The 13,254-nt window shown below is 38.9% G+C and overlaps 1 protein-coding gene across 2 annotated transcripts in view; it reads left to right on the forward strand.

Annotated features, from left to right (window-relative positions):
- Window positions 1-13,254, forward strand: part of USP32 (ubiquitin specific peptidase 32) — a 216,698-nt gene that overhangs the window by 158,811 nt on the left and 44,633 nt on the right. For both annotated transcript variants that reach the window (XM_047759224.1, XM_047759225.1), the window contains exons 13-15: window positions 6,752-6,947; window positions 8,948-9,123; window positions 10,685-10,825. In XM_047759224.1, coding sequence (XP_047615180.1) covers window positions 6,752-6,947; window positions 8,948-9,123; window positions 10,685-10,825 — 513 coding nt within the window. The remainder of the gene's footprint in view (window positions 1-6,751; window positions 6,948-8,947; window positions 9,124-10,684; window positions 10,826-13,254) is intronic.

The following is a 13,254-nucleotide window of genomic DNA, read 5'->3' on the forward strand; positions in this document are numbered from 1 at the left end:
TTTGATGTATGACCTTAAAACAAGCTACTTATCCTTTCTTTACCACAGTTTCCTTATATGAGTAACAGAATTAATAATAGTAATACTTATTTCAGTAGGGTTTTATGATGATTAGATGAGTGCCTGGCATGTAGAAACCCCATATGAAGTTAGAGGTACTAATGGCAGTAGTGGTAGCAGTAGTTGTAGCAGCAGTAGTACTTAGTGATTTAAATTTACCATTCCAGTGTATATGACAGTTTTGACAAATGCCTTGCTTAAAAAGAAGAATTCTGTTCTTAGCATGTTTTACAATTTTGTCTTACTCTGGACTTGATCTTCCTGCCTAAGGCATCAATTGGCGTTAGTTAATGGCTTCCCTTCACAGAATAGCATATCTGCTTATGTGAATTACTGATTGTCTGTGGGCACAGAATATCTGTAAGATAGTAGCATGCCTAACTAGAAAGAGGCCAAGGGAACTTCCTCAAAAGTGGTTTACCTCAGATTTGCTATCATTCACTGGAGCTTGAATGCTTTATCTGTTCATGGGATCGTGCAGATCTGTTCCCTCTTAATGAGCCAAGTGTTTTTCTACTGTGTGAAATCTCCTTTTATAAAAATAAATTGGGAGAAATAGTGAAATATTTTCTGTTTGTCGTCATTGTAGTATATACATTTGTCTTTCCTCTTGTTTGACAGCTCTGAGGGAACATCTGTTACTACTCGTGTACAGATTTTACTGTTTAGTTAACATGTAACTTTAGAGCTAGAAAACACTTTAAGCACCTCTCTTCTCTAAATTTACACGTGACATCTCTGAGGTCCCTTCTGGTTTTTTAGTTGCCCAAAGTTGTATTAGGCAATTACTTTATTATTACCTGATCTAAATCTCTAGAGCTCAGGTCTCATGATTTCTACCTCAGTACGTTTTCCATTCTTTCATACTACCTTTAATTTTTCCAAAACCAGCATTGTAGAGTAAGGAAATATGATTGGCATAACTATTTGTGGTTTAAGATCACTAATACTGATAGTAGACATATGTATAAGGCATGCAAAGAAGTAGCATCATCGCTAATAGAGAAGACAGTCAATCTTTATCCTTATATTGGAATATCATAAACTATTCATACAGCTTATTTTAGAAGTAATAATAAAATTCTCAAATTATAATCATATTAAAGTTCCACATAGCCCTTTTAGGAATCACTGACTCAGAGAAAATGAGGAAGTTTCTCACCATAGGTGAAACTTGACCTTTCCAGAGACTTATTTTTCTGAAAGTACAGGCTTCAAAAATAGTTTCTGATAGTCCCAGACCCAGAAGTCAGTAAAAACAAAACAATCTCCTTTGATGTTTAGGTTAAAAAAATTTCCCAGGAATTCCCATCGTGGCGCAGTGGTTAACGAATCCAACTAGGAACCATGAGGTTGCGGGTTCGGTCCCTGCCCTTGCTCAGTGGGTTGACGATCCGGCGTTGCCGTGAGCTGTGGTGTAGGTCGCAGACGCGGCTCGGATCCTGCGTTGCTGTGGCTCTGGTGTGGGCCGGTGGCTGCAGCTCCTATTCGACCCCTAGCCTGGGAACCTCCATATGCCGAGGGAGCGGCCCAAGTAATGGCAAAAAGACAAAAAAAAAAAAAAAATTTCCCAGAGCAACTAGAAGTAACACAGTCAAAAAGACTGCAGTCTACAACAGTGACTACAACATATGACCACAGTTGGTTTGTTCAACATATAGAAGAAAAACACTAGTGATACGATTAGTTAACTGAAAATGTTGGCAGTTTCACTAAAAGCCAAGAGTAGAAGCAATGACAAGAAAAATAGGGCGGAGAATGGAGAAGAAAGAACCTGAGTAGTGGTGACAGTTTCAGGCAGTGTTGGACACTTAAGAACAACAGATTTCCTAGAAGCGAAAAAAAAGCCAAAAACACTGAGAAAACAGACACTCTAGTTTGGAACATTGGAAAGAAGTGAAGAAAAACCTGTATTCTCCAAGTCTGAAGGCTATCATTCACTGTGCCATGTTAAAGTATATGGTACAGCCTATAGTCTCTGGGGGCATAACTTTATGGCCTTTGATAAGCTAGTACAATCGTTCTATTGCTAAATTACTGTAAAATTCAACCTAAAAGATTTGATGCTGGGTAATATTTTTATACCTGTTTTCTTGCCAGTGATATGTATAGCTTATCTATGGACTAAGTTATTCAGAATAAGAAATGTAGGAACACATTTACCCTACTACCCAGAAATTCCACTCCTACATATTTACTTTAGAAAAATGAAGATATATGCCATGCAAATATATATGTGAAGGTTCATAGCACTTTTATTCACAATAGCCCCAAACTGGAAACAAACCAAATGTGCCTCAAAGGATGAATGAATAAACAAATGGTATAACTATACAAGGGAATTCTGTTCAGTCATAAAAAGAAATACTGATAGACTTGAAGCACAGATGATTCTCAAATGAATAACGCTAGTAAAGAAGCCAGACACACAGAACTACATGTTAAATGACAAAAACTAAACTAATGTTATGGAAAGATTAGGAGTTTCTAGGGCCCAGAGCAAAGGAGAGGCTGAATGCAAAGGGTCATAGGAGTTTTTTAGGAATGATAAAAATGCTTTATATTTTGATTGCGCTGATGCTTACTTGGCAGTATACATTTGTCAAAATTAAACATTAAAATTGATTCATTTTACTGATTAATCACATCAAAAAAGCTTATTTAAAAATATTAGGATATATAATAAAAAGAAACCATTACCATTTATTAAAAATTCTACATTAAAAGACATTCCCTTGGGGGGGAAAAAATTTAAGATGGTTTCATGTAAATTTTCTTTAGAAACATTGGTTCCATATAAGATTCCCATACCATTAAAGCATTTTCAATACAGTTCCAGGTATTTTCCTTGAAATTCTGTTCAGTGCCAAACTCAAGAGGAAAACTTGAAGAAAATTGTTGTTCAAGTAAGATTGAGACCTAATCTTCCTCAGTATATATTTCTATAAAAATTTTTAAGAAATTTATAATACCTAGGAGTTCCCGTCATGTCACAGTGGGAATGAATCCGACTAGGAACCATGAGGTTTCAGGTTCTATCCCTGGCCTCGCTCAGTGGTTAAGGATCCGGTGTTGCCATGAGCTGTGGTGTAGGTGGCAGGCACAGCTTGGATCTGGCATTGCTGTGGCTGTGGAATAGGCTGGCATCTGTTGGAGCCTTAGCCTGGGAACCTTCATGTGCCGTGGGTGTAGCCCTAAAAAAGCACAAAGAAAGAAGGAAGGAAGGAAAAAAGAAAGAAATTTATAGTTCATAAATAAAATTAATATAAATGAAATAGGAAAGTGAATATAAATTTTAAATGACCTGTCAATGATTTGATAGTTATGCAGATATTGTTTAAGTTCAGGAATACTTACAGCAAGAACTAAGTGGTTTTCTAGAGGATAACAAAATAACCTGGGAAAAGACTAATTTTTCAGACAATTATTCTTTCAAATTGCGTATTTATAAAAAAGCAGCAAATGACCCAGAAGATCATTAAAATCTGAATTTTTTTCTAAAAAGCAGGTTCCAGTAAAGTTAATTGGTATGTAGGAAGAAATCTTAAGTTTTATTCTCATTCTTCTTGCTACTCTTTTGATTAAAGGCTCTAGAATTTCTTCAGAGCTGATTTCTGAAGGAGCTATAAATTGATAGTATTCACCTGGCCTACAGATCAAAGGGGAGAAAATATCTAATAAAATATTGATACATTGTCTCCTTTTTTTGGCTAAAATTAGAGATGCTATAATTGCGTTAAAAGAAACTAAAGCATCCACTGTGCTATTGCTATTCTGTGACTTAGAATTTGTCCTTTTTTTTTTTGGCATTGCAGAAGTTCCCAGGCCAGGGAACAAATTCAAGCCACAGTTATAACATGGAATCTAACCTCTAGGCCACCAGGAAACTCGTAGAACTTGTCCTTTAAATGTAATGGTTTTCTTGGGTTTCAGTTAGTCACTTTGTAAGTAATGCCTTCAAGACCCACATCCATTGATCAGTTTCATCCACTAAAATTCATGTCAGTGTTTATTGAATGCCAACAATAACATTGAGTTCCTCTACTCACATTATTATCTATCTTCTCAGACACGCTGTGGGATCTTGTTCTACTAGTTAATCCCTTTAGCCTTTACCTTTTCACTTATAAATATTCTGATCTTTTAAAAACACCAACACGGAGTTCCCATGGTGGCTCAGTGGTTAACGAACCCGACTGGAGTCCATAAGGATGCAGGTTTGATCCCTGGCCTCAGCGGGGTTAAGGATCCTGCCTTGCTGTGAAGTGTGGTGTAGATCGCAGACGCAGCTCGGATCCTGTGTGACTGACGGTGGCTGTGGTGTAGGCTGGCAGCTGTAGCTCCGATTGGACCCCTAGCCTGGAAACCTGTGGCGCTAAAAAGCAAAAAAAAAAAAAAAAAAAAAAAAAAAACACGCAAAAAACCACACACACATTCTCATAGCACCTTCCCATCTGCTTCTCCTCAAGTCTCAGCCCTTTCTGGTTTTTTCTTGCCAGTAAACTTAATAGAAAACAGTTCTGTGCTAACAGTGTCTCCTTCTGGTACTTTACACCTCCTGATTTTTCTCTGGTCCTTCAGACTCATTGTCCTCCCCACATTCTTCTGCTACCTATCCTATATTGTCCTCTCCTTATTCTACATACACCGTTTTCTTGTACTTTTGGAAATCCAAATTTTTATATCTAGTCTCTTCTCTCTCCTGAGCATTAGACTTAAGTGTCCATGTATCTCAAACCGGAATAGCCCCAAACATTCCCATTCCCCCAATATGCCTCATCTTCTGAAGGTGTCAATTCTCATGCAGTCATCTAAGCCAGCACCCCATTTTCTACTTTGGCATTGTCTGTGTCCCTCTTTCATGCACAATTAGTTGTCAGGTTTTTTTTTTTTAGTTCCTAAGTGCATGCTTTTCTCTCCATCTCCTTACTTCTGGATCTAACTTTATGGTTTAGTGCCTCATTGACTCTTGACTGAGTTATTATAGAAATCTTCTATCTAATGTCTCAGTTTTTAATTTTTGCCTCCAATTCTTTCTACACATTGGAGTTATTTTTAACGCAAAAAGTGGATTATGCTAGTCCCCTATTTAAAAGCATCTCACAGAAAAACCCTGTCAGTATAATGTCAAGTGAAAGTGGCAATATGCTATATTTAAAATGTGATATTTGGAGTTCCCTTCGTGACTCAATGGTTAACGAATCCATCTAGGAACCATGAGGTTGTGGTTCGATCCATGGCCTTGCTCAGTGGGTTAAGGATCCGGCCTTGCTGTGAGCTGTGGTGTAAGTTGCAGACGTGGCTTGGATCCCTCGTTGCTGTGGCTCTGGCATAGGCCGGAGGCTACAGCTCTGATTCGACCCCTAGCCTGGGAACCTCCATATGCCATGGGAGCGGCCCTAGAAAAGACAAAAAGACAAAAGATAAAATAAAATTTTTTTTAAAAATGTGATATCTGTTTAACAATAACCAGAATAATAGTTCACATTTACTTAATGCCAGGCACTTTACATGTGTCGCTTATGTAATCCTCTAAATAACTCCAGATAAACAGAGACTAATATTGTCTTTGTTTTTACCCATGAAAAAACTGAGGCTTATAAGTTTACTTATTGTGAAAGGTCACATAACTGATAAGTCAGTGCCCTGCCCATAATTCTGTGTTTTTCTCACTTATTTTCTTACATATATGTATATTTTTTCAATCGCAAAAAAAATAAACACATCAAAATGTCAACTCTAGTTAATGCTAAATGATGGAATCTGATGACTTGTGGTATTTATTTTCTTCATACTTTTCTATATTTTCTATAGTAACAATGTAATCTTTAATAGTATTTAATTTTTAATAACAACAAAAGCCTTCTACGGTTTCCAATTTTCAGCAGAATAAAGTCCAAATTACTTTATGTGGCACAGAGTCTTTTGGCATCTGTTCTCATTCTACCTGACCAGTTTTATTTATATACACTATTCCCCTTTGAAGAAATGAAAATTTGGAGTTTCCGTCGTGGCGCAGTGGTTAACGAATCCAACTAGGAACCATGAGGTTGCGGGTTCGGTCCCTGCCCTTGCTCGGTGGGTTAAGGATCCGGCGTTGCCGTGAGCTGTGGCGTAGGTTGCAGAAGCGGCTCCGATTCCGCGTTGCTGTGGCTCTAGTGTAGGCCGGTGGCTACAGCTCCAATTGGACCCCTAGCCTGGGAACCTCCATATGCCGAGGGAGCGGCCCAAAGAAACAGCAAAAAGACAAAATAAATAGCAAACAAACAAACAAATAAATAAAAAGAAGAGAAAATTTACTTATGCATCAAAATGGTTTTTGTTTTGTTTTCTTGTCTTTTTAGGGCTGCACCCGTGGCATACGGAGGGGTCGAATCAGAGCTGTAGCCGCTGGCCTCCGCCACAACCCACAGCAACGCCAGATCTGAGCCACGTCTGTGACCTACACCACAGCTCACAGCAACACCAGATCCTTAACCCACTAAGAGAGGCCAGGGATCGAACCTGTGTCCTCATGGGTACTAGTCAGATTCGTTTCCACTGGTCTACAACGGGAACTCCTCAAAATGTTTTTAAGTGGCTATAACCACTGGAGAATTAGAAACAACAGAAAATTTGGGGATTTTTGAAAGCTGCATACTTGTCGGATTATTAAACTTTACCTCTTAATTTCTAACTTTATGATTTGTAGGATGCCAGCCCTGTTGTAATTGAGCCTTCATCTGTTCTGAATGGAGGAAAGTATTCCTTTGGAACAACAGCACATCCTGTGGAGCAGAGTGAAGATAGAATGGGAGGGGGCAGCCCCAGTTACGTGAACACCACAGAAGAGAAGTTTTCAGACAATATTTCTTCTGCATCTGAAGCCTCCGAAACTGCTGGCAGTGGTAAGTATAACATGTTTCCCAGTGAGACTTAGGCAGGGCCATTTCTTACAGGGGTACACTTGTCAGAGTGTGCTTGGTAGGATATAAGGCATCAGGCTTCCATTCACAGAAATAACTTTTGAATGAAATGGTCAATTATCAGATTCTTGAGTGTATTAGCTTTACAAAGAGGAGCTCTTCTGTATTCTACTTCATTAATCTCTCAATTTGAAAATATTTTCACGGTTTTCATTGATTAAGCCGCATCTTTTCATATTGCTATTAAATCAGTTTGTCAATAAATTTAGATTTGTGGAGACAATTTTTAGGAAAATCTAAATTTTTATCTCCCTGATGTTCCCGTCATGGCTCAGCATAAACGAACTGGACCTGTTCCATGAGGACACAGATTGGATCCCTGTCCTCACTCAGTGGGTTAAGGATTCGGCATTGCCGTGAGCTGTGGTCTAGGTCACAGACACGGCTCGCATCTGGCATTGCTGTGGCTGTGATGTAGGCTGGCGGCTACAGCTCCAATTCAACCCCCAGCCTGGGAACCTCTGTATGCTGCGGGTACAGCCCTAAAAAGAAAAAAAAAAATTATCTCCTGAACTCTTAACTAAAAACATACCTTCATTGGATTAAATACACCCTCAAATCAGATTCTACAGACATTCCAGGCTGGAATTTGGGGGTTACTATGTTAAAATATTGAGAAAGACTTCATAATGTTTCCAAAAATTCCCTTCAGTTGCTGAAACCTACCTAAAACTTAGTGGTTCTATCTTTATGGGGAAGAGACTTTGGTGTATTTTGGCCCCAATGAATTTAGTTGACTCCCCTAGTATTCTGCTGATACAGTAGCAAGACTCTCAATCTTATTCTCTTGTTATTTCATCTTTGAGATTTTTTTTCCTCTTTTTCTTTGGAGGAAGAAGGCAAATTGGACAGATCTAGCATTTTCTCTATAAAGCTCTTTGTAGGGGATCTATTGCTTCTCTTTTTCCATCTGACATTGCAAAGATCACTTAGCAGTCCTAGAAGTGCTCTCTCTGATCAACTTTTATAGTAAGGTCATTTCTTCACCCTCCATAAGGGTCCTTTTTGATATGTGCTCACTGTGTATAGCTGTGCTATCCACATGCTGAGCAATACCGTGAACAGAAGGTTCAAAGTAATCGATGGCTAGAATTTCGACCTGAGATTAACGTGTAGTTGAGAGTTAAAATACCTTAAGATGCCAGTGAGGTTCACAACTCTTAAGTCATCATTATTCATTTTTCATTTATTTATTTATCTTGTCTTTTGTCCTTTTTAGGGCCGCACCCACAGCATATAGAGGTTCCCAGGCTCTGGCCTACGCCAGAGCCACAGCAATGCCAGATCTGAGCCACGTCTGCAACCTACACCACAGCTCACGGCAACACCGGATCCATAACCCACTGAGCAGGGCCAGGGATCAAAGCTGAAACCTCATGGTTCCTAGTCGGATTCGTTTCTGCTGCGCCACATCGGGAACTCCATTAATCATTTTTCTGTGTGTATTTTTCTACTGTAACATTCATGCCTTCCTTTCAATAGATTTGTTGGGGAACACTTTCTTCTCTCCTAGCACTCCCATGTTGGAGTTCTTGTTTTAGCTCCCTTCCATTGGTTTAGAGACTTGTTATCACCATTATCTGCCTTTGGAATTAGGGGAAGACATGTGAGAGCCCAGCTACTTGGCCATACTTCTTCCTTCCCTAGCAAAGGACATAGACTTCTATTAGAAATTCTAGGAGGCTCTCCAAATGTTTATTTGGTAGCAATTTTTAAAGCTTTTATGTTACCTAATGTTATTATACCGGATATTGTCCAGAAAGGAATGCATCTCTATCTCCTGTCTTCTACAGAATTATCAGAATCTAACACTGTACTGCCATGCCCACAGAATAATAGCATTAACCTAATACATGGACATAGAGTTCATATCTTCAAGCCTATTTATGTGTAATAAAGAGATTTTGTCCTCTCTCTTACAGGCTTTCTGTATTCTGCCACACCAGGGACAGATATATGCTTTGCTCGACAACATAACACTAGTGACAATAACAACCAGTGTTTACTAGGAGCCAATGGGAATATTTTGTTGCACCTCAATCCTCAGAAACCAGGGGCTATTGATAACCAGCCATTAGTAACTCAAGAACCAGTGAAGGTAAGTAATTTGACATCTTTTTCAAGTTGCTAATAAATTTCTTTTGCTTTTTAGGGCCGTACCCATGGCATATGGAGGTTCCCAGGCTAGGGGTCGCATCAGAGCTATAGCTGCTGGCCTATACCACAGCCACAGCAATGCTGGATCCGAGCCGCGTCTGCGACCTACACCACAGCTCACAGCAAAGCTGGATCCTTAATCCACTGAGCGAGGCCAGGGATCAAACCCGCAACCTCATGGTTCCTAGTCGGATTTATTTCCACTGCTCCGCAATGGGAACTCCCTAATAAATTTCATTCTAGAGATTTTAGCATATAGAAAGTGATTGTGGTTCATTTCATTAACCTGTTGTAGATGGAAATTTGTGGCATAGAAATGTTTCTTTGAGAATATTTTGATTGAGTACTTGTGTAGAAGCAGTTTAGTCATCCTTAGAAATGTCATTTTTCTGTACCCTAAAAATGTAGTTTCACATGTATGTGAACATTTTTTCACTAATTATTATTTTTTTTCCTGTTGGAAAGAAATCTGTGAAAACCAGTCTTAGTATTTCCAAGTACTCCAAGGTCTTTTGGGTTTTTTTGTTTTTTGTTTTTTTTTTCCATAAGGGAGAAATAGATGAGAAATAGATTTATTAATATAGAACAGTTGTGAGAGATGCAAGCAGGCGGGCAAGGAGGCTCTGTTTTTTTGTTTTTGTTTTGTTTTGTTTCCAAATACTACAGTTTTTTCTTCTTTTTTTTAAATGGCCACACCCATGGCATATGGAAGTTCCCAGGCCAGGGATTGAATCCAAGCTTCAACTGCGAACTACAGCACAGCTGTGGCAATGGCCAGATCCTTTAACTCATTGCACCAGGTGGGGAATAGAACCCGAAACTCCGCAGCCACCCAAGCTGCTGCAGTTGGATTCTTAACCCACTGCAAGACAGCAGGAACTTCTCCAAAGTTTATTCACATGATTTGGCTTGAGTTTCCTTTCTTAAATAGTTTATTTTAAAAGTTCAAAATAAAAATCTTTTAGAAAATTCTTCTTTTTCCAGTAACATGAAACTGAGCATTGGCATGTGTTTCTTCTCCTGTGTCTACATTTTGCTAAATGACTAACGACTTTTTTTTTTTTTTTTGGCTTCACCCATGGCATATGAAAGTTCCCAGGCCCCAGGAATCGAATCAGAGCTGCAGCTGTGGCAACACTGGATCTTTAACCCACTATGCCACCTTGAGAACTCCAAAAAGACTGTAATTTTTAAAATCAACATTTGGAGTTCCCGTCATGGCACAGTGGTTGACGAATCCAACTAGGAACCAGGAAGTTGTGGGTTTGGTCCTTGGCCTTGCTCAGTGGATTAAGGATCCGGCGTTGCCATGAGCTGTGGCATAGGTCACAGACGCAGCTCGGATCCCGAGTCGCTGTGGCTGTGGCGTAGGCCGGTCGCTATAGCTCCGGTTGGACCCCTAGCCTGGGAACTTCCATATGCCGCAAGAGTGGCTCAAGAAAAGGCAAAAAGACAAAAAAAAAAGAAAAGAAAATCAACATTTACTTTCCATTCTTTCTAAGGCTACATCATTAACACTAGAAGGAGGACGATTAAAACGAACCCCACAGCTGATCCATGGACGAGATTATGAAATGGTCCCAGAACCTGTATGGAGAGCACTTTATCATTGGTATGGCGCAAACCTGGCCCTACCTAGACCTGTAAGTATAGCCAATAGTGCCTTATATAAAGAGCAATTAGAGATGGGGGTCTTTTATTACTTTTCTGTATGAACCTCACTGTCCATAAATTAGTTCCTACCCATGGTAGCAAAGTGTTCAGTAATATTCAGATTAGTTAAATAAATTTTAGGTTCTTTCATGTTCGTTCATTCATTTATTTATACATTCACTGAATACTATATTAGGTACCAACCATACAATAATTTTTGTATGGAGTGAGTGGCTTATATGGAATGGAGGAGAGACACTGGACTAAATAGAGTCAAGGAATTATGAGGCTAGGCCATTAAATAAGTCGTCTACATAAACACAGACATTAAAATAATGCAGAACTTAGGAAGTTCTTGTTGTGGCTCAGCAAAGCAAACCCAACTAGTATCCATGAGGACTCAGATTCAATCCCTGGCCTTGCTCAGTGGCTTAAGGATCTGGCATTGCCGTGAGCTGTGATGTAGGTCTCAGACACAGCTCGGATCCCACATTGCTGTGGCTGTGGCATAAGCCAGCAGCTGCACCTCCGATTCAACCCCTTGCCTGGGAAATACCATATGCCACGGGCATGGCCCTAAAAAAACCCAAAAAAAAAAAAAAAAAAGATAATCCAGAACTTAGACTGGAGCAAAAGTCTGAGAACCACTGCCAAAAAGATCAGTGGATGTAGGGGAAGTGGGGCAGAGGTTACTTCTGAAACTATTACTCCCATTAACCACACACAAAGCCAATTAGGGATTGAGTTCACCTTGTAGCTGTTGGTGGATTTTTGTGGTTTGCCTTTTTGGAGAAGGTTATAACATGCAATAACAAGAACTCAATGCTAGAGAATTGTGATTATTGCTCTTACTAGAATGAGTCATTTAGAGCATAAGAAAAATGCTCTAAAATAATTTAAAGGGCTTGGAGTATGTACTGTCAAAGTATTAGCGAGTTAACTCTGCAACATTATTTATTTTGCTTATACAGTAAATAGCAGTATTCATTGCCCTGAATACTCTTTACATTATTGATGAAGTGAAGTATTTTTTAGGAAGATTCTTTTAGTATATCAAAAAACTTTCTCCCTTACATAACATCCAAACTAGAACTTTTTTATTCTAAGACGGTTTTACACAGATAAGATATAGTTAGGAGGAGTTCCCATTATGGCACTATGGCACGGTGGAAATGAACCATGAGGTTGCGGGTTCGATCCCTGGCCTCGTTCAGTGGGTTAAGGATCCAGTGTTGCCTTGAACTGTGGTGTAGGTCGCAGATGCAGCTCTGGCATTGCCGTGGTGTGGTCTAGGCCAGCAGCTACAGCTCCGATTCGACCTCTAGCCCGGGAACCTCCATATGCTGAGGGAGCAGCCCTAGAAATGGCAAAAAGACAACAACAACAAATTTTAATGTATAATTTGATCACAAAATCCCTTATCTTGAAATGCAAGCTATGTATTATAAAAATTACTTCATTTTCAGTTCAGATTCTTCCAAAGGTGTTTTTACGGAGTCTGACAACTATAGGTGCAGAATTACTGATCGTTGCTAAAATCACAGTCGAAGTAAAATCATAAGAAAATTTTACTGTTGACTTTGCAGCTATCATTGACTATCTAGAGGAAGTGGACAGACTTTGTTTTCATCTAGTGGCCTTAGTTTCACGGAGAACTTCTTTTATTGCTTAGGATTTAAATAGGAGTTTAAAAAGCATCCAAGTAGAGCTTTTCTAGTGCCATACTATGGCATGTTAGAACATGCAGAATGCTTCTAGGAAATAAGGCCTGGTTTGTAATGTTGTTTTTATCTGGTTCTTTACTGCCCCCTCTTGACAATAAAAAAGTGTTCTTTTGCAGAATTCATTGGTTACTAGGGCAAAAATAAATTAAATAAAGCCCAATAATTGAGACTATTAGAGATTCCATAAGATCTTATGATTTAATGAGTTTGAGTGTTAATCTTGCTATCCTTTTAGAACACTGAAAAGATAATGTACTACTCTTAAAACTCTTAATGCAGTATGTTTTTAAAATTTTTTATTGAAGTATAATTGATTTATAATGTGTTAATTTCTGTTGTACCCAAAGTGATTCAGTTATACACATATTCATTCCCATATAGGTTATCACAGAATATTGAGTAGATTTCAGTGTGCTATACAGCAGGTCCTCACTGACCATCCGTTCTATATTCGATAGGGTGCTTATTCCAATCCCAAGCGCCCAACCCACCCCTCCCCCTAACCTTTCCTCTTTGGTAACCATAAGTTTGATTTTGAAATCTGTGAATATGTTTCTGTTTTGTAAAAAAGTTCATTTGTATTATTTTTAAGAACTATTTTGATGTATTTTCCTATGTCTTTGGGCTAGCAAGCAAGTTATTGGAGGGATTACTGAAAAATCATGTTTTAACCATGTGAATTCCAGTTTTGTACA

The sequence above is a fragment of the Phacochoerus africanus genome, chromosome 14 (assembly GCF_016906955.1).
Source record: "Phacochoerus africanus isolate WHEZ1 chromosome 14, ROS_Pafr_v1, whole genome shotgun sequence".
Lineage (NCBI taxonomy): Eukaryota > Metazoa > Chordata > Mammalia > Artiodactyla > Suidae > Phacochoerus > Phacochoerus africanus.